The following is a 26,623-nucleotide window of genomic DNA, read 5'->3' on the forward strand; positions in this document are numbered from 1 at the left end:
GCCTTTTTTCTTGGCCGAATGCCTGTTTGCTATGGCCTTTTTTAAGTTAAAAAAATACTTGTAATTTTTTTCGTTGAAATTTAAAATGCTAATTGAACTCTTAAAAAAAAAAAACATCCGGACATTTTAAAAGGTATCAAGCATCTAACTCAAGTTAAATTGCGAGAGTTGCGGAATTTGGAAATGCCTTAAGATAAATTTAAATAATTAAATGGTGCTATGACTAATTTTTACGTGGACGGTTCTATCTTCGAGTGAGGCAGAGTCTTGAGCCATAGTAATTTTCATAGAAAAACATCTTAACAAGTAACGTTTTGAAAAGCGCTACGACTAACAACGGGGCAAGATTTATTTATTTTTATTTGGCGATTATGGAAGGATTGGGGATTGGTTTCGAGAAATCCTTAGAAAGACCCCTTTTTGGCTACCGCTAATACATCAATCCCGTTCCCTACCTGGGTATTCTTCGGTCCCTTTCTTCCTTTTCATTCAAAAGGAGAAAAAGGCCAAAAAAAAAAAAAAAAAAAGAGGAGGAAAAGATGTAGGGAATACTTGGCCGAGAGTGGGGAATAATCGTGACAACAGCATGAGGATTGGTCCCTCTCTTCTCTGCCTGAAAAAAAAAAGGAGGGGTTTTTCGGAAACGTCAACAGTATTGAAACTGTTTTGTCTTCTGCAATATTCAGAAAAGGTCCGATTTTTATGAAACCCACAAGCTGCAATCCCATGTCTTTCTCCCTCTCTCACTAGCATCTCAATAAAGACAAGAATGTTATTTAAAAATCTAATCTTGAAGAGCGAAGCGAGAGAGAGAGAGAGAGTGGGTGTGTGTTCAGACAGATGGATCTAGTCTGTGACTGAGAGGAACGCTCCACGCACGTGTTCTACCGCTCTGTTTTTAGTCTCTTCCTATTTTTAGCTGTTAATTTTAGCCCCTTAACTTCTCCTCGTATTTCAACTCTGTAAATTTCCTGTGAAAAAGAAAGTTCTTCTTGGGCGATTGCTTCAATTCACCAGAGATTGTTGGAAGGTTTCTGTTTTGACTCATCATCTCTCTGGTGTTTCGTCAACGCCACCCGGGTATGCCCCTCTATCTCTCCCCGTTCAATCATGCATTTTTGGCTCAGAATTTCAAATCATATGTCAAAACCATTTCTTGATTCAATCAGCTCGTGCTACAGTAATCTCCTCTTGATCATGGGGTTAGCTCGTGATTAGTGCTTAAGTTGGTATCAGCCCCTGTGGTTGCTTTCCCGTATTGAATTCGATGTGAGTATGTGCTTGAAACTTGTGGAGATCAAATTAGCTTGTTTTGCAATTATGGGTCAATTGAAATTCTGTAAGGAGATTCGCTCGAGTTCAAGGCTCGTGGTCAAAGATGAAAATTCAAGAAATTGGGAAAGTCTTAAGCTTTGCTAAATCGTCGAAGTTCATTTCTGTCATATTTAGTTTGGCCCTTGGCCCATTCCATCAGTTGGAGTTCATTTATGTAATTGGAGGTTTCTGAGTTTAGGAAGATCGAGCATGCGACTTGTGAAGGGTTTTCGTTTTTCTATATCAGAAAATAGAACGGATAATCTACTTATTCCAAGAGGAGTTGAAAACGATTTGCTTCATCGCTTGAAAACTGATTAAACTGCTGTTTTTCCTTGATTGTCGCTGTTTATGTATTTCTGCCTTTTGATGCCCCCTGAGCTGGGTTGCTCGTATGTTATTTTAGTGTCATTACCTTAGAGAAGCATTTGATAATGACGTGGAGAATTTTGAGCTTTTCTAAAAGATTAGGTTTTGCTGCTTCTACCAATGATTTTCCTTTCAAGTTCTTGTCGAATATTGTGCCTCTGAACGTATGGTTTGGCGGAAGTGCGTGAGGCTTGTGCATCCGGCCATGTGTCATTGATGATTACTGTCACTTACCATTCCAATATGCTATTGCGCCATTTATTCCTAAGGTCTCCTCTCTGGTCCAAAAATTTTACTAAGAAAGGAATACTTAGATGTTGTTTGCAGGAAGTTGCTCGATACTTGTCCTGAATAAGAGAACTGTTCAATGATTTTTACATGGTCACTCAACCTTGGATTGAGCTCATTCACATTCTTAATTTGCTATCGGAGTATCAGCATGCAAATTTAAGGATCTATGACTGAGATTTCGTATTAACTAAAAGATGAAGACAGCAACTGAATTTGTTTGATTGTAACCACCCCCCTTCCTTTTTTTTTTTGGTCAGAAATTGTAACTCCCTTTGTTAACGACCATCTCGAAGGGGAAATTTTCTGTGATACAGCCATTTCAGTTAAGTTAGTCAAGTGATATAATTCACCTATTCTGCAGCGTGGCAAAACTTTCTTTTCTTCACTTATCTTTTGTTGTTTTGCTTTTAATGTTCTTGAACTGCTGTCACTTGCACCAGTTTGCTCCTATGGAGGATGCTAAAATTGCTGATGAGATGCCTTCACAAGAGCTGTCTCCACCTACCCAGAATGGGAACCATTCTGAGAAGGAATCTAAAGTACAACAAGATACTGATGGTAAGAAGGAATGCAATAGCAACTTCTCAACAGTGGAATCTTCTGAAATTGACGTGACTCATGGTGCTTCAGAAGGCACAGCTACTGAACATAGCCAACTTCCAACGGTGGCCCCTGCTTCAACCCTGGTGGTTGGAGTTGATGATGCCAAGCATGATCACCATCGCACTGAGCAAGGAAGTCAAGATTTAAAAGATGTGCCCGATGGTGCTCCCAAAAGTTCACCCTCTGGAGAAAACCAACTTCAGATAGAGGGCACTTCAACATCACCACTTATGGCTGATGATACCAAGGATAACCGACCACCTACTGTCAGAGAGGAAACCCAAGTAAAGGATTTCTCTGGCGAGCAGTCATCTCGAGATACTGATCCTGTCGGGAGTCTGCAAATTCAGATGGATGGTATGATGTTGCGTTCTGCTCCCTTGTCTGAAGTTAAAGTTCCAATGTATGATAATAAAGCTACGAAAAGCGACAAGCTTTCTCAGTCCCCTGCCATTGTTAAAACAGCTGCTGTTGGATCGCCAAAGGTCCTTGATCCTTCGAGAAAAGCTAATCAGGCAGAAAAAGACCGAGGGCTTATTGATACAGCAGCACCTTTTGAATCTGTAAAGCAAGCTGTTTCCAAATTCGGTGGAATTGTTGATTGGAAAGCTCATAAAGTCCAAACTGTGGAGGTACTCAAGATCTGCTATTCCATTAAATTATGCTTGTTTAACATCTTTCCTGAGCTCTTCCAAAAGTGAGAATGCCTCATGTTTACCAGATTTCAAACTAATTGCATTAAACATCAATCTGGAAGATTCCTCTTGCTTGACTTAGCTTTGGTGTTGATGGAGACAATTGTGGTACAGGACTGTAAAGGAAGTTCCTCTTGTCATTCCCAATAACCAGCCAGTCAGATGGTTTACAAAGAAGAAATTTTTTTCCAAATGAGATGATAGAAATATTTGACATTAGATTGTTGATGACTGGAAAAGTGCTTTCCTGATATATATCATGGCAGCGATTAAGTTGCTTCTCTCTTTGGTTAGAGAGCATTTCATCTTTGAACTCTCATTTTAATATGACATGGGGGTATTTGAATTTTTGGCTTGATTAGTTTCCAAGAATGCATGTAAACTGCCCCGGCCCTGTGCGCATCAGGTACCCTAAAGGCTCTACTCAGGTGGCAAATGTGGTGCCTAAAGTTACCCTGAGTGGTTGATGTATTTCAATATGGGATTTGCCGTGTCCAAACCAAGCTTTCGACCTCTCAACTAACCCCTTAATTGATTGTGACATGATTTTAATAAATTAGTAACTTTAATTTATGGATGTGTCATTCGCAGTGGTTAAGCAAAGTGGTTTAACATCACTTTTGGATTATTTTCTCTTAATTTCTTTGGAGTCTTTCGGATGCTAAGAAACAGAAATATCTTTGATTGACGACAGGAAGATCACCTGGATTTCAGAAAGTCGGACTGCCTTATGCTATCACCAGCGTCATCGCATGTTTATTTTTTTCACTTTGCTTGATTAGAAGTTTTTTGTTTTCTTATATAAATTTTATTTAAGGAGAATTGAGTGAAGGAAGATTACTAATGCATTTTCATTTCAGTCCTGAGCAGGAATTTAGTTTTGTTGGGGCAGGAAACAGAAGTTTTTTTCACTTCTTTTCCCCCTGTTTTACCACTTTGCCAAGTGGTAGTTATTTTTTTTTCCTAAGGATTCTGTTGTTCTTTCTCATCCTACATCATTGAAGTGTACTATAACTTCTTCTCAGTTGCATTTTATACAGTCTCTTCTTTATTTGGTTTTTGCAGAGGCGCAAGCTTGTGGAACAGGAACTCGAGAAGGCACAAGAGGAAATCCCCGAGTATAGGAGGCGGTCGGAGGCAGCAGAAGAGAAAAAGATGCAAGTACTAAAGGAGCTAGACAGTACGAAGAGACTCATCGAAGAATTGAAGCTTAATCTGGAGAGGGCGCAGACAGAAGAGCAGCAAGCGAAACAGGACTCCGAACTTGCGAGGCTTAGAGTTGAAGAAATGGAGCAAGGGATTGCTGATGAGGCTAGTGTCGCTACGAAGGCACAACTTGAGGTTGCTAGGGCCAGGCATACAGCCGCAATCTCCGAGCTCAAATCCGTTAAAGAAGAATTAGACGCACTACGCAAGGAATACGCTTCGTTGGTGACCGACAAAGACGAAGCAGTGAAGAAAGCTAAAGAGGCTGTAGCTGCATCAAAGGAAGTTGAGAAGACAGTGGAGGAACTAACTATTGAGCTTATTTCTATGAAGGAGTCTCTGGAATCAGCTCAAGCAGCGCATTTAGAGGCAGAGGAACATAGAATTGGAGCAGCTATGGCCAGAGAGCAGGATTCTTTAAATTGGGAGAAGGAATTGAAGCAGGCAGAGGAAGAGCTCCAGAAACTTAACCAGCAAATCCAGTTGTCTAAGGATCTAAAGTCAAAGCTAGACAGTGCTTCAGCATTGCTGCTTGATTTAAAAGCTGAATTGGCATCTTATATGGAGTTGAAAATGCAGCAGGAAACTGATGAAGAATTGAGCTTGAAGGGTGAAACAGAAGATTCAAAGGAGAAAACTCATGCTGACCTTCAGGAGGCAGTTTCTTCAGCAAAAAAAGAACTCGAGGAAGTGAAGCTTAACATAGAAAAAGCGACAGAAGAAGTAAATTTCTTGAAGGTTGCTGCCACATCGTTAAAGGCAGATCTGGAGAGAGAGAAATCTGATCTTGCCACCATTATACAGAGAGAAGGCATGGCGTCGATTGCTGTTGCATCCCTTGAAGCTGACCTGGACAAAACTCGATCTGAAATTGCTCTAGTTCAGATGAAGGAGAAAGAAGCAAAAGAGAAAATGGCCGACCTGCCTAAACATTTGCAACAAGCTGCACAAGATGCTGACCAGGCCAAGTCTCTTGCCCAAGTGGCTCGTGAAGAGTTGCGGAAAGCTAAGGAAGAAGCCGAGCAGGCGAAGGCTGCCGCTATTACAGTGGAGAGCCGGTTGCTCGCTGCTAAAAAGGAAACCGAGGCTGCCAAGGCTTCCGAAAAGCTGGCTTTAGCAGCCATCAAGGCATTGCAAGAGAGTGAATCAACTCAAAGCACTGACGACCTGGATTCTTCCTGTAGTGTAACACTTTCTCTAGAGGAGTATTACGACCTCAGCAAACGGGCTCATGAGGCGGAGGAGCAGGCTGCCGTGAGGGTGGCAGAAGCCGTTTCCCAAATTGAGGCGGCCAAGGAGTCTGAGTTGAGGAGCTTGGAAAAGTTGGAAGAGGCAAACAGGGAGGTGGATATGAGAAAAGAGGCATTGAGAAATGCAATGGAGAAGGCTGAGAAGGCCAAGGAAGGGAAGTTGGGAGTTGAGCAGCAGTTGAGGAAGTGGAGGGCCGAGCATGAGCAGCGACGAAAGGCCAGTGAATCTAATCATGGGCCAACAGCTCCCAACAGGGCCCCTGAGAGAAGCTTTGAGGAGAGGAAAGAATCTGATAGTCTTGTCAAAGTACCAGATATGGCTGCTGTACCTGCAGGTTACTTGTCGAGCCAAAAGTCGTATGTACTTGAAAGTAACAGCGGAATCGTATCATCACCTGATGTGAAGATCGTCAAAAAGAAAAAGAGGTCTTTGTTTCCAAGAATTCTGATGTTCTTGGGCAGAAGAAAGGGGCATTCATCCAGGTCGTCATAGTTTTTTCTCTGAACCAGGTTGTGTTCTCTCCTGCTCTTCTTGTGACTTCTAGCCTCTGCTGTTTCGAGCATTTTTGTCTGGTGTATGACCACAGAAGTCCTCAAACTTTTCTGCCACAGATTTATACCAATGTATATGTCAGAGATTGTTTTGTGTACTTACACTGATTATGTAAGTTTTTCTTCATTGTGTAACATTTATGGGAAGTTGGCTTTTGGAAGAGGGTAATAATGGCTGTTGTTGTTGAGGTTGATAACTTGGCTTCTGTAATGTATATCTTTGCTTTGTGAATACCGTTGCGTGGATGACTTGTAAGTTTGGTAAGATGAGAAAGAAGGGGATTTCTATATGCTTGTATTGGATGAAGCCAATTGTAATGTTATCCTGGATGACTGATTTTGTTGTCATTACATCGTTATTTTGGGTGACTGAGTTTTGTTGTCATTGTATATAAGGAACAGTTTCAGTAAGGGCCATGCTGTAGCTTTGTGTCGAATATGGTTTGGGGTTATGTTGCAACTTTCAGCATCATGCTGAAACTTTTATTTGCTCGACAAGGGTCTGAAGCATGATGGCTTTTATAAGAATTTGAGAACTAGACGCAACTCATGTTAGTTGCAATATTGATGATACACATTCCGCCAAGTACTTTTTCAGGATCATACAGTCCGGTATTTTCAGATTACAACTGTTACTGACTGCTGCAAAACAACGAAACACTTCAAATAAATATGAACTGAATTTAATCAGACTGCTCAATGTTAATGGCAGTCAAAATATGGTTGGAATTTCAAAGCATCGTTTTACATTTCAGATGTGTTTTAACTTCTATAGAAGTTTAAGATGAGGAATTAGCGAGAGTCTGAATGATGGTTCGGTGCCACGGATCAGAGAGGTGCTCCAAAAGGTTGTTAATGGGTCCTGCATGGGTCACAGAGGCCTGCACGGAGATGCCGAGCATGGCCACCATAGCTAACCTTCCTGCACCGGATAGATGGTTTCGCAGTGAACCCATTTCAGTTAAATGTTGCCAGATTGCAAAGAATCAGGTAAAACAAAAACATTTAAAGAAAGCCAGACCATTCTTGATCTCTTTAAGCTTCCAGCCATGAGCGTTCTTAATATCTTTAGCCAGGCCGAGAGGATTCAACAGAGGACCACCAGGATACCTGTTTCAGACAAACGTCACTGATATCATCATTTCGATAGCTACATCGCGATTGCCAGACAACAACAATAAGCTCTAAATGGTTACATGGACTCCATCGGAGACCACTTAAAGAGAGAAGAAAGACTACCCAGGTTCTAAGCCCTCTAGTGCTGCTTCCATTCCAAAGAAGAAGGAACCCTCCTGCCCTTGAGACCCAGGGCTAATGTAATCCATATATCTTTTAGTTTCAGCATATCTGCGTAAATCAAAGAAAGATGAGGTCTTGTTTGAAAAGATAGCAAAACTGGTAGGGCTTGGAGGGGAATTTTACCCCATTAGGATCAATTGGATTATGAACAGCGTCGGTGCATTGGCGATTTGGTATTTAGCTGCTCCTGCTTCATACCAAACTGGTAGGTCTTTTATTCCGGTTACACGAAGTAACTGCAACACATGACTTGGATCATTATAGCACCAACATCCACAACAAACTTATCTTTGCATAAATGAACATTGGTAACTGGAATTAGTGTCCTTCTCAGCTTACCCAGATCAGATTCAACTGTACCGACTATATGGGTAACGTGGGCTCGTAGTCATAGTGACACTTTGATGCTAAAATCAAGCTGTCTGTTAACAATTTCTTGTTTGAGTAGAGTGAAAAATCAAGTGATAGTCAGGTGTGGGATTTTGCAATTTGCACAAACCTCCTCTGGAATTGGATGTTATTCGAGGAATGTAGGGAACTTGTGATCCTCAAATGGTTCCTTTCACTCGCTAGATTAATGGTGAATCAATATCTCAGCTTCACTCAGGAAAAAAACTTTGTCACTGCACGACTTTGGGGTTGGGTTGGTTTCACTTGTAATGCTGGTCCATCACTAGTTTTCCCTTAGCAGCCCATCTTTTATCAAGAAAGATTATGGCATGTACCCTTCTGCTCAACATCATTGTAATTGCGAATTTGTTCCTTCTACTCAGAGAGAGAGAGAGACAGAGAGAGAGAGAGCACCCACATCAGTGAAGAGAATTCCAAAGACGCCTGCCATGGCAAAGCGAGCATGAACCAGCTCAGCCTGTACGTACCACCTCAAGCTCTCGGGATCCTCCCCAAGCCCCAGTGGATCGAACCCGAAGTCTCCAGCCAAACTATTACAAGAACCATCAGAAGCAATACAACTTCAAATATAGACCAAAAAAGCCATAACCATAGTGCAAAAAATAGACAAATTCAACATCAGTGGGCTCTAAACTCACTTCCCATCGAGATAAGGTGGAGGGTCTAGCCCTGGGAGCCACGTTGGCCGCTGCTGTGCCCGAACCATGGCTCTTCCAGCCCTGTCTTCTGGCCTTCCATTGCAGGACGTACCAGCCACACTGAGGACACGGCAGTGTGAGCTATTGGTACCAAAGGAAGCAGCACTGGAAGAAAAAGGCTGAAATATAGAGACCTTGGAGATGCAGGTTGGTGTGCTTATTGCCATCTCTCTCCTCACACACTCTGTGGACTACTTGTAGTGTGTCGTGAGTCTTTGATGGCATTTCCCAATCATACCTACGAACAACCGCAAGGTCAATAACATCCACCAGTTGGGTTGGTTCCATTGCATGAGAAATATGATAGCCCTGGCCCACTTATCCCAGAGTCCCCTTGCTCTTGCTTCAGGAAGTAACACTGCAATCCTAGATACAGACAAGACGAGTGGTCCCCTTCGTAAGTTCTTGCTTATTGTCGAATCTTACCGAGCAATTACGCTCAGGTTTTTATCCAGTGTTTAGAAAACTGGACCCAACCAGTTTGTTTAACTGGGTAGTGGTCTATTTTATGTTCCAGGTTTGGGCCGGTGGAACTCGGTTCAACTCTGTACACACTGAAAAAACCAGTGCGATCTCTGTCGATTTTTTTTTTTTATGAGGTTTATTATTAGGTACACTTAGACCTGGAACATGGAGCATGGGGAGATCCAAACACGTCAGAAGATGATAGTGTGCCCAAGGCACCAGGTGCTCGGTCTGTCCAATTTTTTTCTCATAATTATTGCGGGATTCGTACATTTTATCTACAAAATCGCACTTTTCTGTATGGAGCGGTGGAGAGGGCCTAAAACTAGGAGGAAGTATTCTGGTCAAACAATAGGAGCAGCAGCAGCAATCAGGCATGTGAATATAGGAAAGACAATTGCTGCCAAGAACTTCCATTAACGTGCAGATCATCAAGGCGTTTTTCCTCCATTGAAGTGATCTCCATTGCACTAGCTCCATAGCATCCATCCCTACCCATGTCTTTCATCATCCCCCTCACTCTACCGACATCATCCCATCTTCCTTTCGACGCATAAAGGTTTGACATTAGCACGTAAAACCCGCCATTTTTTTGGTCCAAGAACCATAGTTTCTTTGCCAAGCATTCACCAAGCTCCACCTCTCCATGGATGCAGCATGCACTGAGCAAAGCTCCCCATACAGCAGAATCAGGCTCAACCTCCATATTCTTCACAAAAAGCAGAGCTTCCTCAAATAGGCCTGCACGACCAAGCAGAGTAACCATGAATGCATGGTGTTGCAAGGTCGGCCTCAAGGCAAGGTCTTTGGTCATAACATGGAAGTACTTTCTTCCTTCACTGACAAGACCCCCATGGGTGCACGCAGCCAAGACTCCCAAGAAAGTGATCTTATCAGGCATGAGTCCTCGTCCTCGCATTTCAGAATAATATGTGAGAGACTTATGCTCGAGGCCACATAAACTGAAGCCAGAGATTATCGAATTCCATGAAGCCAAGCATGGCTCTTTGATGCTCTTGAAAACTCTTTGCGCAAGCTCTATTCTTCCACACTTTGTGTATAAGTCTATAAGTGCAGTTTCTACAAAATCCTCCAATTCAAGATGGTTTCTGAGCACGTAATTGTGGACCTTCTCCCCAAGCTGCAAGTATCCAACTTGGGAACAAGCGCATAGTAAACTGGCAATTGTGATGGCATCTGGTTTGTGCCCAGACAACCTCATTTCACCAAACAACTCTATCGCTTTACTTGCCGTTCCAGCTTGAACACAGCCAGATATAACTGAGTTCCAGCTAGTAAGAGATTTCTCATGCATCTCAGAAAACAACAAAAATGCATCTTCTATGTTGTTGAACTTAAAGTACATGCTTATGAGCCCATTTGCAATAAGAGAATGGACGCATAATCCAGTTTTGAATCCATAACAATGGAAAGCAAGTCCAATGCTGATATGAGCAGAGAAGTGTGTGAGTCCATGAAGGATGCTAACTAAAGCAACTGCATCAAGTTTCATGTCTAGGTGCCCTATCTTGAAGAAACACTTCATCATCCCCTTGATGTTTCCTTTCTCAGCATAACTTGAAAGAAGTGCAGTCAAGGATACCAAATTCTTCTGAATCAATCTTTCATAAAGTGACTCAGCAGAACCCATGTCTTCATGCTTTGTGTATGTGCAGAGGAGCGAAGTCAGGACACAATCATCACTGACAAGACCTGTTTTAATAGCATAACAATGGGTAGAGTCCGGATCAGCGTGTGCAGACAAGAGACTCACTAAGGAAACTGAGTTGACTTCCTGACGTTCCTCCACCATTTCTTTAAAAACACAGATTGCATCACTGAAGAAACCGTTTTGGCCATATGCACTGATCATTGTGTTCCAGGAAACAACACTTCTATCAACCATTGCATCGAACAAAGATTCCGTGGACTCCAGCTCTCTGCATTTAGCATACATTGACATCAACGCGTTTCTCACATGACAATCCAAATCAAGCCCAGACTTAATTCCCAAACTATGAATGCATCTCCCTTGAAACACTAAATCAGGATGACCACAAGAAGGAACCAAACTCACCAGTGTGGTAGCGCGAGGACTAAAACCCTCCCCAAGCATCCGTATAAAGAGCTTCAATGCTTCGACATCCATCCCCTTTCGTGAATACCCACAGATTAACGCATTCCACGAAACGACATCTCTCTCGGGCATATACTCAAACATCCTGCGTGCCTGAGAGTCGCATCCCAGTTTCATGTATGTATCAAGGAGAGCAGTGCTCAAGTACACGAAGTGATCAAACCCGGATTTCACCAAGTGGGCGTGAGCCTGATTCAACTCCGTTTTTGCGTTCACGGAAACAGAAGCGGAGGGGCGGCCATTTGAAGCGTAAGCTTTAATCAGCAAAGAGAAAGTGAGATCATTCGGCTTCAAATTCAACTGCAGGAGTTGCCCAAAACGGACAAGTGCCCACCTCGAATGTACGGTTCCTATGTACGATTCGATGGCGGAGTTGAAGAACTGGACGCTGGGGTTCAGTAGCCGGAACGCCGAGCTCATACTCTGGCGCGCAGCAGTTAACGCTCACCTAGTTGCTGGAAATCTCATGCAAGGCAGGGGAGACGATTTTACAGTATCGAGCCCGTTTGCAGTTTAGGCCCTTTACATGGAAAAGCCCGATGAAACTCGTGCACGGCCCAATTGAGTGGTCAGGAACTAGCAGGAGAAGAGGATATGGTAGTTTGCTCTCTGCATGTCGTGTCCTTTTCTCATCCAGGCTTCTTCAGGAGAAGGCGAGAAAAAAAAAAATCCTTCAGGAGAAGCCTGAACTGCCAATCAGGTAATTTGCATTGCATTGCTCACCGTTTCATCTTTCCTGATCTGCGCGCGAAACTGATCGACGTTCAAATTCTCTGATTTTTGATGCTCTGGTCAATTCAATCTTCAACCTGCATAGTATTCAGACTTTTGTGCGTGCACCAGGCCCTGGATTTCTACTTCAAGTTGAGACTTAGCGAGTGTTGAGGTCCTCTCTGTGATTTTAATGCAAAAGACAAGTATTTTCGATCCTAAGGCCCCGTTTGGATTCCACAGGAATCACATTAGACAGTATGATCACCAGTTCACCTGCACGACTTCATGTTGTTATGCCGGAAGAGATGATGTTAGGTCATCTGCTAAGTGGGTGAAGGTCCCAGTTCCATCCACCGCTCATTCTGCTGCTCTGAACCATTTAAACGTTGGTTGTGATTATCGAATGGTAAAATTCAAGTGCGTGGCATATGAAGATCAAGGGAAGTTGTTGGACGAGGACGATGATCTCTGTCCTGTCGACTGCGTGAGAGAATTCAAGACCGACGAGGAGTTCTTTAGAATCCTCGAGAAGGCCAAAGAGACTGACGCATTGGTGGTGGTCGATTTTTACCGCACTTCTTGCGGCAGCTGCAAGTACATAGAGCAAGGATTTGCGAAACTATGCAGGCTTTCTGGTGATCAAGAGGCTCAAGTAATATTCTTGAAGCACAATGTGAGTACTTCGCTGGTCTTGTGATTGAGGTTTGACAAATTGCGAGTTTTGGCATCGGTGCTTCAACTAAGCCTCTGGTACCTAACAGGGCACAATGGGTATGTTTTCTGCAGGTAATTGATGAGTATGATGAAGAATCAGAGGTTGCAGAGAGGCTTAGAATAAGGGTAGCCTTCTCTTTGAAATGCTTTGATCTTAGCATTGATAGGTGACTTTCACTTTGGCTGCCCAACGTAAAATCGGTCATTCTTTCCTCATTTAGTCCAATTAAGTAGAGGATGTTAACTAGATTTATCCTTTTGGATGATTGGTATCAATTCTGGTTCTCAATAGGATGCTGATATGTAAGCTTCAGCTGTTGCATTATAGTTTTGATTAAGACTACTCTGCATTTGCTGGTCTTACTTGAGGTGGAGCAAGTGCTAAAGCTAGCTCTAAGTTAAGTATACAATACAGAATCTAGCTATTCCTTTTCAGAATTTAATTAAGATAATTTTCCGATGCATTCCCTCAAAGTAATCGATGTAAACTTCATCTGATTTATGCCTGTATTCTTCACTAAAGACACAACAATCAACCTGAGATACTCCAATGATGCAGGCCGTGCCGCTCTTCCATTTCTACAAGAACGGGGTCCTCCTGGAAGCATTCCCGACCAGAGACAAAGACAGGATTACTGAAGCCATTCTTAAGTATTCATCTTCTGCTTTAGCAGGCTGATGATAGGTTCTGGTTTTGCACATAATGATGCTTGTAGATACTTTCAGCTAGTCAATTGTCTTTGATGCCTATTCTATGCGGTTGATGATTCCTCAATAAATGAATGGCATGATATTCCTAACGTGAGAGCAGAACATAAGTATCCTTCGAAGTGTAATTCAGATTGGAGTATGGTGATAAGAAAGTCTTCTGTACTTGCTTCTCACTTGTTATGAAGGGGGCATGACAGGATGACGAAATTCATCATCGCATAAGAGTTTTTTGACTGGGAGTGGTTGACATTGTGTGGGCTATTGCCGATGCCATCAAGCAATAAAAACACAACAGATACCAGCGAACAATCCCTTAAAGTACGAATGCATATGGGGGCCAAGTTAAGCCGCGGCATAATTTTAAATGAGCATATTAGGAACTTTCAGTTCAAATTTTCCCTCTTGATGTACTGTTCTGTTTCACACATAGGGTCTTATGCATGTGTCTTCCAACATCACCATAGTCACAATCATCAACCTCCTTAAACATTTTCCTTGTAGGATCACGTCTGCCTGCTCCCTTAAAATTTTGTTAAAGCAGACAACGAGATGCATAGATTAGCCATCAGACAGACATAAGGCAGGCAGATTAGTGTTGAGGGATCCCATCAAGGTCCATGTATGTTGGAGGATCGGATCCTCTTTGTGAAAAATATCAAGCACCCCACCATTGAAAGAGACGCAGTTCCAACATTCAACCGAGCTCTAGCATCCACATCTTGGACATGTCAAAAAGAGTGACAAGCTATTGCTCAAGAAAGCAGTCTTTGTCCCAGAGAGTATGCTCTCCAGCTGGGAGGGCGCACGGCAGCCTCAGCCGGCCAGTCTCGCTGCTGCACGTGGCCGTCTCTCAGCCCTACCCAGAGACTAAACATGTTAAAAGAGACAATAGACCAAAGGCACACAACCAAAAAGAGAAGAATTATGCAAGGTCTGGTTGCAGTCATGAAAACAACAGTTCAATGGTTCTCTGCTGTCTTTTCCAGGCCTCAGCCTTCAGATCTTGTTCTTTCTCTGAGATTACTTCAGATCTTAAATCGTTGCCTCTAAACGTGAGGAAAAGAAGAGAAGTAAATGAGGAACTAAATCGTCAAATTGATAACTTGGTCCACATTGATAAAAATTGAGTAGCATCTCCACATTTCTAGGAGATGGGCTACAGAATGTGAAAAAGAACAGAAGGCCAATAACTATCAAAATTAGGGAAAAATAATAGAAGACAAGTTAGAATCGAAACTAATTTTATTTGGGGAAGATAATGTCATCAATGTCTCAATGGATTGATTCTTCAAGACGGTAGCTTCCAAAATCTGGCTGGCAGTCCATGTAGGGGAACCGGGAATGGACTGTACTGGACACCGTTTTCGGAACCTACGATTTCCCACCTGCAAAAAAAATGAAAAGTCACTATCAGTACATCATCGCATTCGGCGAGATTCTCTCTTCCTGCACCAATAATCATGTAAAATATCGTCTTTTCTCCTAATTTTTGCTATGATCTTTTTCTTGGCTTAGAAGCAAGGCGAGCTTTCTTCTGTAAACTGGAAATAATACCTGAACTCGGTGACAACATGGTGAATCAGAGTCAGTAACTCCAGCTTGGCAAGCTCATTTCCCGGGCAGGCATGTACTCCGCTGCCAAATGGCAAGAATGTGTAAGGTTTTGGTGTGACCTGAGGAGAAGAAGGTACGAGAAACTACCGTCAGTGAGATGGAGGTAAAACACGAAGTGTTTTGAGGATCTTTTTTTTCAAGCGGAGTCATACCTCGAACCTTGAAGGGTCGAACTTTTCGGGGTCACTGAAGAACTCGGGATTGTGATGCATGTTCCTGAACAGAGGCATCACCTTCCAACCTTTTGGAATTAGGTAACCTGACAATATAATGCCACTTTGGTAAGGAATTATTGCCTAATCTCACTTTCCTAGACCAAGCCAATCATATGTCAAGAAACATTAGGACAAGCTCCAGACGGCTGGTACAGAATCAGTACTCCAAACACTCTTATGTTGGTAAATCGGTTCTGTCCCCTTGCTATACCAGATATTCTTATATTGGTCAAAGAAATTCTTTCAACATCAATGAGGTCCCAATTGGTGTTCGTCTAAAGTCAAAGCCCGATTAGGGAAATTGATCTGTCAAATTTGGAGGTCGGAGATTATCGTTTTGGTTTATTTTGGCTCATCGCCCTTTCGGGACCAGCAGATGCCAATTATGACCATATCAGCATATTTTGTAGCCAGAAGCTTCCTTTTCCTTTAATTGAGCCAATAGATAGGTTTCGTCTCTTACCCTTGTAATCTACATCAGCCACTGCTTCCCTGAAAGTGAAAGATATGATGCTTGCCATTCTCAGGGCCTCCAAAACAACCTGAAAATACCCCACAAAACAAATAATTAATCGCTATTTCACTGCAAATTCAGTCAAGGAGATCGATGCTAATAACACAACTAAAGGAGATCTAGCTCACCCTATTGCTTATGGGCATTCTTCTAGTCTGACTCCAGCTCAGAGGCTGGAAACCTTCATCGTTCGATCGGCGGATAGCATTCTGCTCTGCCTGCAAGACGGCAAGACTTAGTTTAGTTTTATACATCAGTTTCTGGCATTTGTCCAAGACATTAAGAGAATATATTGAGGAGAATCCATGTACCAATTCTTTGTGTTATACCTTTACACCCTCAAGAAGTTTTGGGTTGTCGTGCAGGTACTTGAGAATCCATGTCATGACGCTCGCCGTTGTGTCCTGAGCGGCGAAAAGCACTCCGATAATGTTATCGACGATCTGCTCGTCAGTGAGAGTCTCACCATTTTCGTCTTTGGAGTCCAAAAGATGTCCAAGGAGGTTCTTTCCGAGCGTCCTCTTCTCTTTCCTCTCAGCAATGATCCCTCTTATGATCTTGCTCAAATTCCCTCTCGCCTGTGGCAACCAAAAACGAAGATTACTGAGAAGAAATAGAAAGAGTACCAGAATTAATCTCGGGCTAGGAACCAAAGAATCATGTTCTTACAAGTAGTGCTCGTCTGTATGGAGTTCCAGGAATGATTGTAGGAAAAGAGTTGTAGCCTCTATCCACCATGTGATAGTTGTTCTTCAGCTTTTCTCTGTAGTGACTCTCCAAATGGCCAAAAACCGCGAGTATACCAACTTCAAAAGATAACTGCAGCAAAAAGCGCAACCATGAGTGATGAAATTGTAGATGATTGCAAACGTGCATGTTCATTATAGTCTTCTCATAACTGCATATACTGTACTGCCAAATTGTAATCAGGAATGGAAAGGTGGTCGGGCATCATGAAAAAGAGAATTATACATGTTAAGTATGACTGCTCTAATCATTGACTTACCTTTTTCATTTCATGGAATGTATTGATTATATGGCCACCAACCCACGAGTCCAATGCGGAGACGGTGACCGCCTCAATGTCGGCGACCATGTTCCGGACCACCTCCGGCGACAGTGACGCCTGGACTAACTTCCGCAGCTGAGTGTGGTACTTCCCCTGGTGGAAAAACAGGGCTGAGGGGCCGAGCAGCCGCTCCTTGCTCTTCGGGTATGTCGGCTTGAACAGATGAGCCTGTGACACCAGAACGAACTTGGCGGCCTCAGGCCCGGCTAGCATCACGCAAGGGCATCCTAGGATGTGGGTCTTGAAGATCTCCCCATACCTGGACCATCATTCCAAAACCACATTGAAAAGTCACACACACAAAGTCATTATGATAAAAGAGAAGATGGGATTCGACGTCAATGAGCCGAAATAAGATCAGAACCTTTTCTGTTTGGTGGCAAAGAAGACATTGGGGTCCTGAGAGTAGAGCTGGAGAGTCTCTCCAATGTAAGGCCAACCCATCGAACCCGGCGGGAGCTTGGTCTTTCGCTGCAGTTTTTTCCCATCTCTGAGGTAGATAAACACTAACAAGAAAGCAAGAACACAGGCGAGAACACAGACGGAGCCTTCACTCATGATCTTCTTGTTCCTTCTTTCCTCTTGTCAGCAGAGTTTGGATGAATCCTGTGGCAAAAATGCCAAACTATGTTTTCTTCACTTTTTGTTTTCGATCTGAAGAAGACGAGGGAGAGTGGGGTTGGTATTTATAGAGCAAGAAGTATGTGGAGGCTCACGACAAAGAGAGAGAGTCCTGAAGCACACGTAGGCTTACCATATCTGTTTTTTTCGACTTTTGTACGTCCACAGAATTAGAGCTAACACGCACAAAGCATTTTCGCTCCTTTCCTGGCTTGAGTTTCTAGTTAAATCCTATCCTTGTGTTCGCATAATCTTCACAAGATCTTCTTAGACTCCCCGAGATATCGTTCGATACGGACACATGTACACATCCCTCCCCCGGAGCCGCCGTTTACATCACTCAGAAAACCAAAACGTGGGTCGATTCGGACGCCACATCGTGGTGAGTTGGCTTTATTCCATACATCTAATGCATGGAATATGGTAAGTAAATCCTTCAATCTAGGATATTATTTTACGTGTGCCACGGGTTGTCACGATGAATGTGAAGTTCCCTATCTTGTACCCAAGCATTAATCTGTTCGGATTATGATAGACATATCCACATTAATTTGCTATCCATCTTAGCTCCACCTCCATGTGGGGAAAGTTATCTTTGATATCATGTCCTTAGCTAGTAACAGTCATATGGTAACCTAATGAAAGAATCCCGATTGCCACTCAATGGGATCTTAAACCCGGACAAGCCACGAGACACCTTGCTTTAAAAGATCAAATCCGGCCCATTTTGGGTAGCTTTGGTGAGCTGCGCTTTTTGTGGAAGGTGGTGACTAATATGCTCATAATCTTCTTCTTAAGATAGTCATCGCCAAGCAAATTTAGGGTTTTTAAAGGACAGCAAGATACGTGTTCTTCAGATTGCTAGAAATGGAGCGAACTGTGCTTTTCGCGGCAATCTTTGAACTGGAAGTATTCAGATTTCAGATGGTCAAAGCGTAAGATTTCCCGACGTGGACTTCTCTGGTATCTGCAATAAAGTCGCACGATTCAACAACCTCATAGATCCTGGTAGTTTGGACAGGTAATCACATCGAACCACCGTCATGAGTCGATGTTACTTGCCGGAACCGACTAGCGTTTTCCTCTGACCTTTATGGACGTTCCCTGCTCGAGAGGCGGACCAACCCCGAGGAAGCAGGCTTGGCGAGGACTAGCGTACAAGAACGGTTGCCATGCGAGAGCGATCAGGATGGCATCACCATCACCAATGTCGACGGATGAATTGGCAGTATGCTTACGGTTACATCCAGGACCAGGAGATTTGAATTTCTCGTCCCTTTGTTTGCGCATGGACGGTGAATAGAACGTTTGGAACTTCCTTCTTTTGGATTCATGCGTCACTGATGGTGTGCCATTAGGGTTTTTGTTAGTCGATTCATATATAGGCCATCCCTTTCTTGCTTTTCGAATTGTTCTAAAACTTTATTCGCGACTTCGAATAATCGTAGCTTCAAGGTTGTTCGGAGCGAGAAATGCTGTGATTCGAATTCGAAAACCACCCCATTCAGATTGAGTATTTTACCAATAATAGTAAAAAGAGAACAAGTGTCGACCTGGTGATTATTGTGTTGATCCTTCTTGAATGAGTCGTTGGTATGAAATAGTTATATATCAAGCGGAAGCATATGTCTGGTCTTTCCCTTCTTCTTTTTCCACTTGATATACTGTATACATGCTAATTATAAGTTTATCATTGCGCTTTACAAATTAAGATAACAGTAACCACATTTAAAGGGAAGTTCACTGAAAGTCCGTGAATCTTATCCACCGAAAGTTATTGAACCGTAACTTTTCAATTGTAATTAAGTCTTTTCGGTAACAGAATAGTGAGAAATGCCTAGATGAAACAAGAAAGCTGCTTGTTGAACACATCACTTGACAACAAGTACTAAATGCTCTTTTTATTATTGTGGAATCTCTTTACCTATCAGTTTAAGCTTTTGGGTCGGACTCAAAATTCTTTGTTTGCACGTGAAAGGGGATGTTGAGGTATTATCTAACGTTGCTTGATAATGTGTTCTTTATATTCATATAATATTTATTCACAAATCAGCTTTAAGTTATTGGGTCGGACTTTCTAACATTGCTCATATGCTGATTTTACTTAGGGTTTTCCAAAGTATGTTTAGGCCTTGATTGTGCCAACTAAGTGATTTGAAGTTCCATTAATTGCACTTTCTAGTATAAGATTTGGGACTTGTTGCTCCACTTGAGAGGTTTAAGAGTTGATCACATTCCGTGCATAAACATATTTTGCAATAGACCATTTTCCGGTTCGACTTAGAGGGGACTCGCCAACCGAAAAGAGAAAAAGAAGAGGAAAAGATTAGGAAAGGTTTCACAGCTTAATGTACACACGATTTCGACCAACCAGAACCAAGGTGAAAATTTACTTTTGATCAAGGTCTTAGGTTGCATCCGAAATTATAGCGTCTTGCAGAATCCTAAACATCTATTCCAATTCTACGTTAGAGGAAGTGGCCAATAGACATGACCAGTTAAATACACATCGAAGACATGCATATGATCCTACGTACCTAATCATCTATATGGGACCGACATATGATCAATATGTTTTAGACAATTAGGGTTTGCGAAGGAGCAAGAGATTGGCATAACAATCATGTAGTCGTGTTAATCCCCTTATCTTTTTCTTCTTTTTTTTCGAGAAAGGAACCAAAGAAGAAAAAAACAGTCGAAGAGAATATCAAGAATCAGAGGCCGAGAGAATGAGTCACGCGGTGAGAAGTGGCATCCAGCTCACCAGCTTCCTTAGGATCTCTGACCATCCAGATGGGATTTCTCTCGGGGCTCCCACATTGATTCTGATGGGCCCCACGTGTCCTCATAGAGCACTGCACACGTGGCGCTAGAAATCATGCGATTCGACCCCCAATATTTTTATTTTTGGGTCAAACGACCCCCTAATTTACATGGTCAAGATTATGTAAAATTCTAATCGGCCCAATTTTCGAAATCCAAATTCGGATATTTTTTTTAATCAGAAAATCCAAATTCAGATTAATAGATTGATTTTCGATCAAGAACGGTCAATATAATCTTCTCTTTGGGGTGATTTTTCTCATACTATCAAGCGAGCTCAAATGTTATAAATACCTAGGAGCGTACATATACAAATCATACATGATAATGTTTCAATGAATTAGTAACACAATATCATCACACCACATATTACAATAGGTACGTATTTCGTCTCCTTTATCTCTACTCTTATAATAAATCTTCAAAGGAACAAGATTGGTCCCATTGTTGGAAGGTGGTGCTTATCGCCCAGGTGCTAGTCCCCATCAATGCTAGCTGGAGGTTGAACGCATGGCAAGATATTGGTGGTCCAGTCTCTCTCTCTCTCTCGATCTCGAAGGAAGAGCGATTGCCAAGTGGTACAACGCTCTTTACCTCGGGGAGATTTCATTGGCCGAGTATGTAAATGAGCTTTTGCATTAGTTTTCTCGATTCTTTTTGGTTGTACGACTTGAAAGTTTGTGGTCGTCCATATGATATTAGCGGGGCGGGAATCATAGGGGGACGATAACTTCTTCTTTTTTCTCTTTTGACTGGAACAAAAAAATCGGGTGCGTTAAAGCTAATTCAGATGATTAGTACGAGACGCTTATGGTAACGGCAAAAGGAGTAGCCATTCTGATTATGATTGCATGTCCCCACTTTTTCCTATTAGCAAACATAGAAAAGTAAGGTGTGATTGGTATGTTTGAAATCACGTTACGGAACTTAAACAATTGTTCTGCTCTCCACTCCCTCCTGGTGCCCCACCCAGTCTCTCTCTCTCTCTCTGCTCTGTGCTCGAGCTCGAGCTTGTTCTATCGTTTGCCCCTCGTCAGTGAGCCCGGATGTTCTTAACTTGAGGTCAACCGAAACCCTAAATCGAGCCTCAAACAGCGGTCGATCACCTTTGAATCTTTGAACTCAAATATGGGACTACGGCTGCACGGGCACGGAAGTTGCGGCGCGGAACAGATGAAAATATGGTTGGGGCTCATTGATAAAATTGGCTTAGGGCGGTTGCTTTTAGACTTGGACTGGCCTTCTAATGCTTAAGTCAACCAATCATGCTATGGAAAGAGAGAGCTGTATTCTATACTGTAGGAAAGAGAATGGAGGAGGAAGGAGAATTTATCTAATATGTTGGCAGGGATATCACTGAGATTGCCTTCTCTCCTGGGGTTTCTTCCGCTGGGATGAAGAAAAGGTTGCTGTTGCCCTGGAAGTCTCCTTGTATCAGGGAGATTTAAGGATTTTTCCGCTTAGATTTCACCAACCTCGTCAATATTAGGACCGATTTTCTACCACGGCACACATTTCTTGTCATTGTTTGTCGCCCTACTTCTATTTGTCTTCAACAAAAAGGGTAAAGTAACCAAAAAAAAAAAAGTCTTGAACTTATTGCATTGATACTAATTCAGTCCTAAACCTTTTAATCAAATCATTTTTAATCATAAATCTCTTGAATTTATGCCAATTTAGTTTATCCGATTAATTTTGATTGAAAGTCACCGACATGGACGTCGATCGTTCTATGTGGTACGACTAGCGTGAACATGGACAAATGTTAAAAAAAATTTATACTTTTTTCCAATTTTTTTCCTTTTTTTTTTCATTCTAATTAGCGAGGGTCGTGGAGGATGGCCGGCGTCCATGGTAGCGATTTTCAGCCAAAATTGTCCAGAGGAACTAAATTTGCGTAAATGCAAAAGGTTTGAGATTAAATTAGCCCATTTGAAAGATTTATAGCTGAATTTATATCAATGCAATGGGTTTAAGAATTTTTTTTTTTTTGAACTTTTTTCATGAACAAAAGGATACATGTATCCGAAACTGTTACAGACCTTCAACAAGATATGCATCGATATACTAAAATCTCTTGTCGGTGGTTTTTTTTTAAAAAAATTCGAAGAGATTTAGGCCAGCACTACATGATTATTCTAATATGGGATGAAAGTACCTACCTAAATGATTAACACGACTCGAAAGGTCAACAGAGTGATAGCATTTTCCTATTCACGATGGAGGGTCTTGACAAATGTCCAAAGGGAGAATATGATGAAGTACCATCTCGAGAAGACTGACCTTCATCTGGCCATTGTTGCAAAATTGCTTGGAGATTGAGTTCAACTCTAGCAGTAGCTGTTAAGCGTCACTTATACATTTTCAAATGTATATATACATCCCAACGTGAATCATTTAGACCAAAGATTTTTTTCCTTATCGTATTTGTGTTACCTTCTAAATCGATTTCCGACCACATCCGATATCAAAGCACGACATGGTTCACTTGCCAAACAACTTCTCCCCGGGCACGGTTCTGAGTTATTGAAGTCCCTACCTAGGGGACAAAATAGAAAGTTGATAGGCACCCAGATTTCTCATCTGGTGGACCTTTTCTCTTTCTCTTTCTCTTCCTCTCCATTGGGGTTTTAATCAACAACGGAGAGGTGTTTGGCCCGAAATAGCTTCAAAGTGGTGCGGTCTCAAGGGGTCCTTTCATTTCTTTTTTAGTGCCCATCGTATGCTCCAAGGCTGTGCTGTCTCATGTAGGATATACAGCGTACGATTATAGCATGTGGGTATGCGTCACTTCGTGAGATGGGAGGAGGTGATTCAAGGACCCCATGGGTCCACGCATATCGTGCAATCTCGATCTCTGCTTCAGGGAAAGTGTCCGTTAAATCTAGGGTGCAGAGTTATTATGAAAGAACCGAATGCATACTTTTAAATCTCAACTTATCTCCTCGCGACCATGGAGCATGGCTTCCGCTGATAAATTCCGTCATTTGGATTCGGCTGTAAGTTCGTGTAATGTTGTTAATAAACGTGAGGAGTGAGTACAATTTTAAGATAGAATCAATAATGGGAGAACGGTTTTAGGTTTCAAAGTATACATAGTAGGTTTTCGGTTCTTGATTCTTAAAATTGAGGAATTGATTTCGATGGGTAAGTTTCGGGTTTTAGGTGGAACCTGGAACAAATCTTTGTATTTTTCGTATTCTATGTCTTTGCGTGATTCTACAGTATTCCACGGCATCTGATAATGAATGTGTGATATGAAATCATTAGTCAGAGCTTCCATTTCCCGCGATCTCTATCACTGAAACTTTTACTTTGTTAATATTTCATATTTTTTGTATATCTAAATATGAGTTGTCGTTTTTGGGAGTTATTATATACTGATGCCCATCCCCCGGGCTTTCCTTCTTTAGTTATTTTAATGAAAAGTTATTGTTCTGACCCTATGTGTGTGTGTGTGTGTGTGTGTGTTATAATTAGTGGATTATAGTAGCAAATGATGGTAATTAAGAATATATATAAAATTAGGATAGATCCAGAAAACGATCTTAGAATCAATGACATAATAGGTTTTAAGTTTCATAGTTTGTATGGGAGATATCCGCTGTCTCCCTATTTGGAGAGAGTCTTGATTTTCGACGAGGAAAGTTGGAGCCGCCCATGATGCACGGAGCTCATCTGTCTCTCGACGTTCGACACGCGAGAGAGAGAGAGAGAGAGAGAGAGAGAGAGAGAGAGAGAGAGAGAGAGGCGGGACTGTCGAAAGGACGACATCATTTCATCACAGGAAGGGAGACGGATTACCACTTACCAGACACAGGAGATCCATGGCGGGGGAGATGGTGATGGAAGGGAATGATGAGGGGACAGGTGTCGAGTTCGTTGGGTCGTCCCCCCTTCCCCTCCCCCCCACCCCAGAGTTTCTCGCCACGCAGCAGCGAGGCATGGGGTCGCCACTAGTGGCAAAATCTCGACAAACAGATCATGGAGATTGAAGGAAGGATCTAACATGGAACTGCTCCTCGCGAAGAGTCTCAGTTCGTACGCTGCTTTGATGTTATGCATTTGGCATCATGTAATTCTAGACTAGACGAGGAAAGGTTTCTGGTGAATGTATCCGAATCTAAATCCAATCTCTATCGCATGGTCAAGCCTACAATCAAGTTTTTCTTTTTTCTTTTTCTTTCTTTTTTAATGAGTTACGTGTGCAGCATGATTTCGAGTGGATCGTGTTTTTCTCCATTCCTGATTGGTGTAAATTTCCTCCCATCACTTTTCTGAAGATAGATTACAAACATGGATATCGGCCACATCATCTACAAAGTTTGCTCAAATAATTTTTGTTAAGAAGCCTATTGAAAAAAATATAATTCTCTGATAAGGGAAAGGAGCGAAAATTTAAAATTTAGGTTTTTCCCCTCCCTATACTTATAATCCAGTGGCAAGAAAGGAAAGATCCGATTTTCTAAAACTCGTGAGACTTTCTTCTAGCATCATAAACTAGTTAAGTCTAAACTCTTGGCCCGTGAAAATGTCCGACGCAGAGTAACTTACACGCGGTTGGTGAAATTTGAATAGGCGGCCCCTAATTCACAAGCTAGAAAACCCCGCTAACACCCCCCCAACCAACCACGCCGACTCTTATCCCAACCGCGGCCTACGTGCTCCATAAACCATCAAATGACCAAGGCTTTTGGACAAATATCTTCTTGGACGAGCAGGCCAAACAATTGCAATCCACATTGGACGAGCATGCATGCAGATTTGCTACTGCTTCGAGATTCTCATGAGTTCGAATCGTCTTCATGAAAATGGTGGACCACACACACAGTTATGAGGAGAACAAAAGTATCCCGCGCCTCATTTGTCTTCCCATCGATTCATATCTCTCTTTGATTCTCGTTATCATGAGCATTTGGAGTTCCACCCCCACCACATGCACCGCAGAAGAAAAACTAAAGGAGGCAACACGCGCGCACATAAACCCTATTAGGACGGGCTTAACGAACGACGCGTGCTTGTTCGATTCCCCACGCCACCGACCGTACACACTTCCTGTTGAGGCATCAACCTCAGCTTTTTATTTGCGTTTTAGGATGCGTTTGTTTCAGGAAAAATATCTTTCATGAATTGATTTTTTGGACTTTCGCTCGTTCGATTCTCCAAAAAGAATTAGTCAACAGAAAACACTTTTCAATCAATGGAAAATGTATGCATAAAATTTAGAAAAGTGTATTTCTAAATCTACATAGGTGAAAGCACAATTTTTATATTTTACATTTATTCCTCTTCTTCCTCTGCGTGTCGGGGGAGCTTGGGCTCGCTCGTGGCCGTCACTTGCCGGTCGCGGTGGAGGGAGAAAGAGAAAGAAAAGGAAAGAAAAAAAAAATAGTATATTTTATAATAATAAAAATAGAAAAATTAAAATTTTGAAATTCGATTTTTCTTTTCCAGCGTGAAATAAAATCGTGAGATTGAAATAATTTTTCAAATGAGATTCAAATACCAAAAATCATTTTCTGTCACATATTATCAAACATAGAAAAACTAAGAATTTTTCTGAAAAATTATTTTCTGGAAAATATTTTCTTTTTTCATGGAGTTTTCTCCCAACCGAACGCACCATTAGTATTGTGAGATTTGGTGTGATCACTGCAAATTGTTTTAAAAGCTTAAACTGTTAGATGAAAACGTGGTTTAATCTTCAATTATTCTATTACTCCCGCTCACGCTCATTTTGGTCCTTTCATCTAGTACTAAGCGTGAACATATTTAATTGGAGATACAAATGGGGCTTGAAATGTTTGAATTCGAGACTTCCTACTCTAATACCATTTGAGATTTGGTGTGAGTCAAAATGTAAAACAAGATATAAAATAAAGCAAAATTAAGAAAAGATTTTTAAGAATACTCAACTTGTGGATAATGTGATAGGTGGAATCAAACCTGGAATCACTAGCAAGGAGAGAGATTTCATAGAGCCCAGTAAGACACCGCTTCGATTCCACGTAGCTAGGAGTCAGGACATACTAGATGGTGTTGTGGAAATTGGATTGTTGGTGAAAGTAGAACAGTAGTTTTTAGTTCTTTAATTTGATGCGTGACAACAATCAAATTATTCTTATTAAGGTATTATTTGCCCCTTTATTATTGTTGATGGATTTAGAACAAATACACCTTCAAGATATACACCAATGCCACAAAAAAATAAGTTCAGTAATTACTTTGTTTTTCCTGAGCAGTCATGAAGAAAGGAGAGTTGTGACGAAGAGAAGGTTGTTGTTCTTGAGCAGTTATGATGAGTATTGTATGTTTTGGTCGTATTTATGACAACTAAT

General features: G+C 41.9%; 5 protein-coding genes across 21 annotated transcripts; 2 read left to right on the forward strand and 3 right to left on the reverse strand.

Annotated features, from left to right (window-relative positions):
* Positions 1-746: 746 nt before the first annotated feature.
* On the forward strand, positions 747-6,612 carry LOC115746296 (protein WEAK CHLOROPLAST MOVEMENT UNDER BLUE LIGHT 1-like). 7 transcript variants are annotated; one of them, XM_030682003.2, is made up of 5 exons: positions 747-1,080; positions 1,170-1,269; positions 2,415-2,532; positions 2,605-3,209; positions 4,338-6,612. In XM_030682003.2, exons 3-5 carry the CDS (start codon positions 2,424-2,426, stop codon positions 6,219-6,221), a joined length of 2,598 nt encoding a protein of 865 aa, XP_030537863.2. In that variant the 5' UTR covers positions 747-1,080; positions 1,170-1,269; positions 2,415-2,423; the 3' UTR covers positions 6,222-6,612. The 7 variants fall into 7 exon arrangements, with proteins under 7 accessions (XP_030537863.2, XP_030537862.2, XP_048129366.1 ...); XM_030682002.2 differs by lacking the exon at positions 1,170-1,269 and having other exon boundaries at positions 748-1,080; XM_030682004.2 differs by lacking the exon at positions 1,170-1,269 and having other exon boundaries at positions 752-1,080; positions 2,415-2,934; positions 3,043-3,209.
* A 220-nt stretch (positions 6,613-6,832) lies between these two features.
* On the reverse strand, positions 6,833-9,436 carry LOC115746303 (photosystem I chlorophyll a/b-binding protein 5, chloroplastic). Its single transcript, XM_030682014.2, has 6 exons — positions 8,629-9,436; positions 8,388-8,520; positions 7,703-7,815; positions 7,520-7,627; positions 7,302-7,390; positions 6,833-7,202 (listed from the first exon to the last, which is right to left on the reverse strand). The coding sequence occupies exons 1-6, from the start codon at positions 8,853-8,855 to the stop codon at positions 7,060-7,062; spliced, it is 813 nt and encodes a 270-aa protein (XP_030537874.2). The 5' UTR covers positions 8,856-9,436; the 3' UTR covers positions 6,833-7,059.
* A 19-nt stretch (positions 9,437-9,455) lies between these two features.
* LOC115746298 (pentatricopeptide repeat-containing protein At2g04860) lies at positions 9,456-11,745 on the reverse strand. Of its 3 annotated transcripts, XM_030682007.2 has the most exons (3): positions 11,625-11,745; positions 11,465-11,544; positions 9,456-11,375 (listed from the first exon to the last, which is right to left on the reverse strand). In XM_030682007.2, exon 3 carries the CDS (start codon positions 11,372-11,374, stop codon positions 9,524-9,526), a length of 1,851 nt encoding a protein of 616 aa, XP_030537867.1. In that variant the 5' UTR covers position 11,375; positions 11,465-11,544; positions 11,625-11,745; the 3' UTR covers positions 9,456-9,523. The 3 variants fall into 3 exon arrangements, with proteins under 3 accessions (XP_030537867.1, XP_030537866.1, XP_030537865.1); XM_030682006.2 differs by having other exon boundaries at positions 9,456-11,544; positions 11,625-11,744; XM_030682005.2 differs by having other exon boundaries at positions 9,456-11,718.
* Positions 11,746-11,855: 110 nt separating this feature from the next.
* LOC115746307 (thioredoxin-like 4, chloroplastic) lies at positions 11,856-24,687 on the forward strand. 9 transcript variants are annotated; one of them, XM_048273416.1, is made up of 5 exons: positions 12,000-12,677; positions 12,791-12,844; positions 13,278-13,414; positions 15,708-15,712; positions 24,677-24,687. In XM_048273416.1, exons 1-3 carry the CDS (start codon positions 12,195-12,197, stop codon positions 13,395-13,397), a joined length of 657 nt encoding a protein of 218 aa, XP_048129373.1. In that variant the 5' UTR covers positions 12,000-12,194; the 3' UTR covers positions 13,398-13,414; positions 15,708-15,712; positions 24,677-24,687. The 9 variants fall into 9 exon arrangements, 7 of the variants coding, with proteins under 7 accessions (XP_048129371.1, XP_048129372.1, XP_048129373.1 ...); XM_048273414.1 differs by lacking the exons at positions 15,708-15,712; positions 24,677-24,687 and adding an exon at positions 11,856-11,990 and having other exon boundaries at positions 12,108-12,677; positions 12,791-12,885; positions 13,278-13,577; XM_048273415.1 differs by lacking the exons at positions 15,708-15,712; positions 24,677-24,687 and adding an exon at positions 11,927-11,990 and having other exon boundaries at positions 12,134-12,677; positions 12,791-12,885; positions 13,278-13,577.
* Positions 14,505-17,502, reverse strand: LOC115746302 (abscisic acid 8'-hydroxylase CYP707A1-like). Its single transcript, XM_030682013.2, has 9 exons — positions 17,206-17,502; positions 16,779-17,100; positions 16,442-16,591; positions 16,102-16,350; positions 15,901-15,990; positions 15,722-15,800; positions 15,196-15,302; positions 14,984-15,102; positions 14,505-14,814 (listed from the first exon to the last, which is right to left on the reverse strand). The coding sequence occupies exons 1-9, from the start codon at positions 17,397-17,399 to the stop codon at positions 14,718-14,720; spliced, it is 1,407 nt and encodes a 468-aa protein (XP_030537873.2). The 5' UTR covers positions 17,400-17,502; the 3' UTR covers positions 14,505-14,717.
* Positions 24,688-26,623: the final 1,936 nt, after the last annotated feature.

The sequence above is a fragment of the Rhodamnia argentea genome, chromosome 2, assembly GCF_020921035.1.
Source record: "Rhodamnia argentea isolate NSW1041297 chromosome 2, ASM2092103v1, whole genome shotgun sequence".
Classification (NCBI taxonomy): Eukaryota; Viridiplantae; Streptophyta; class Magnoliopsida; order Myrtales; family Myrtaceae; genus Rhodamnia; species Rhodamnia argentea.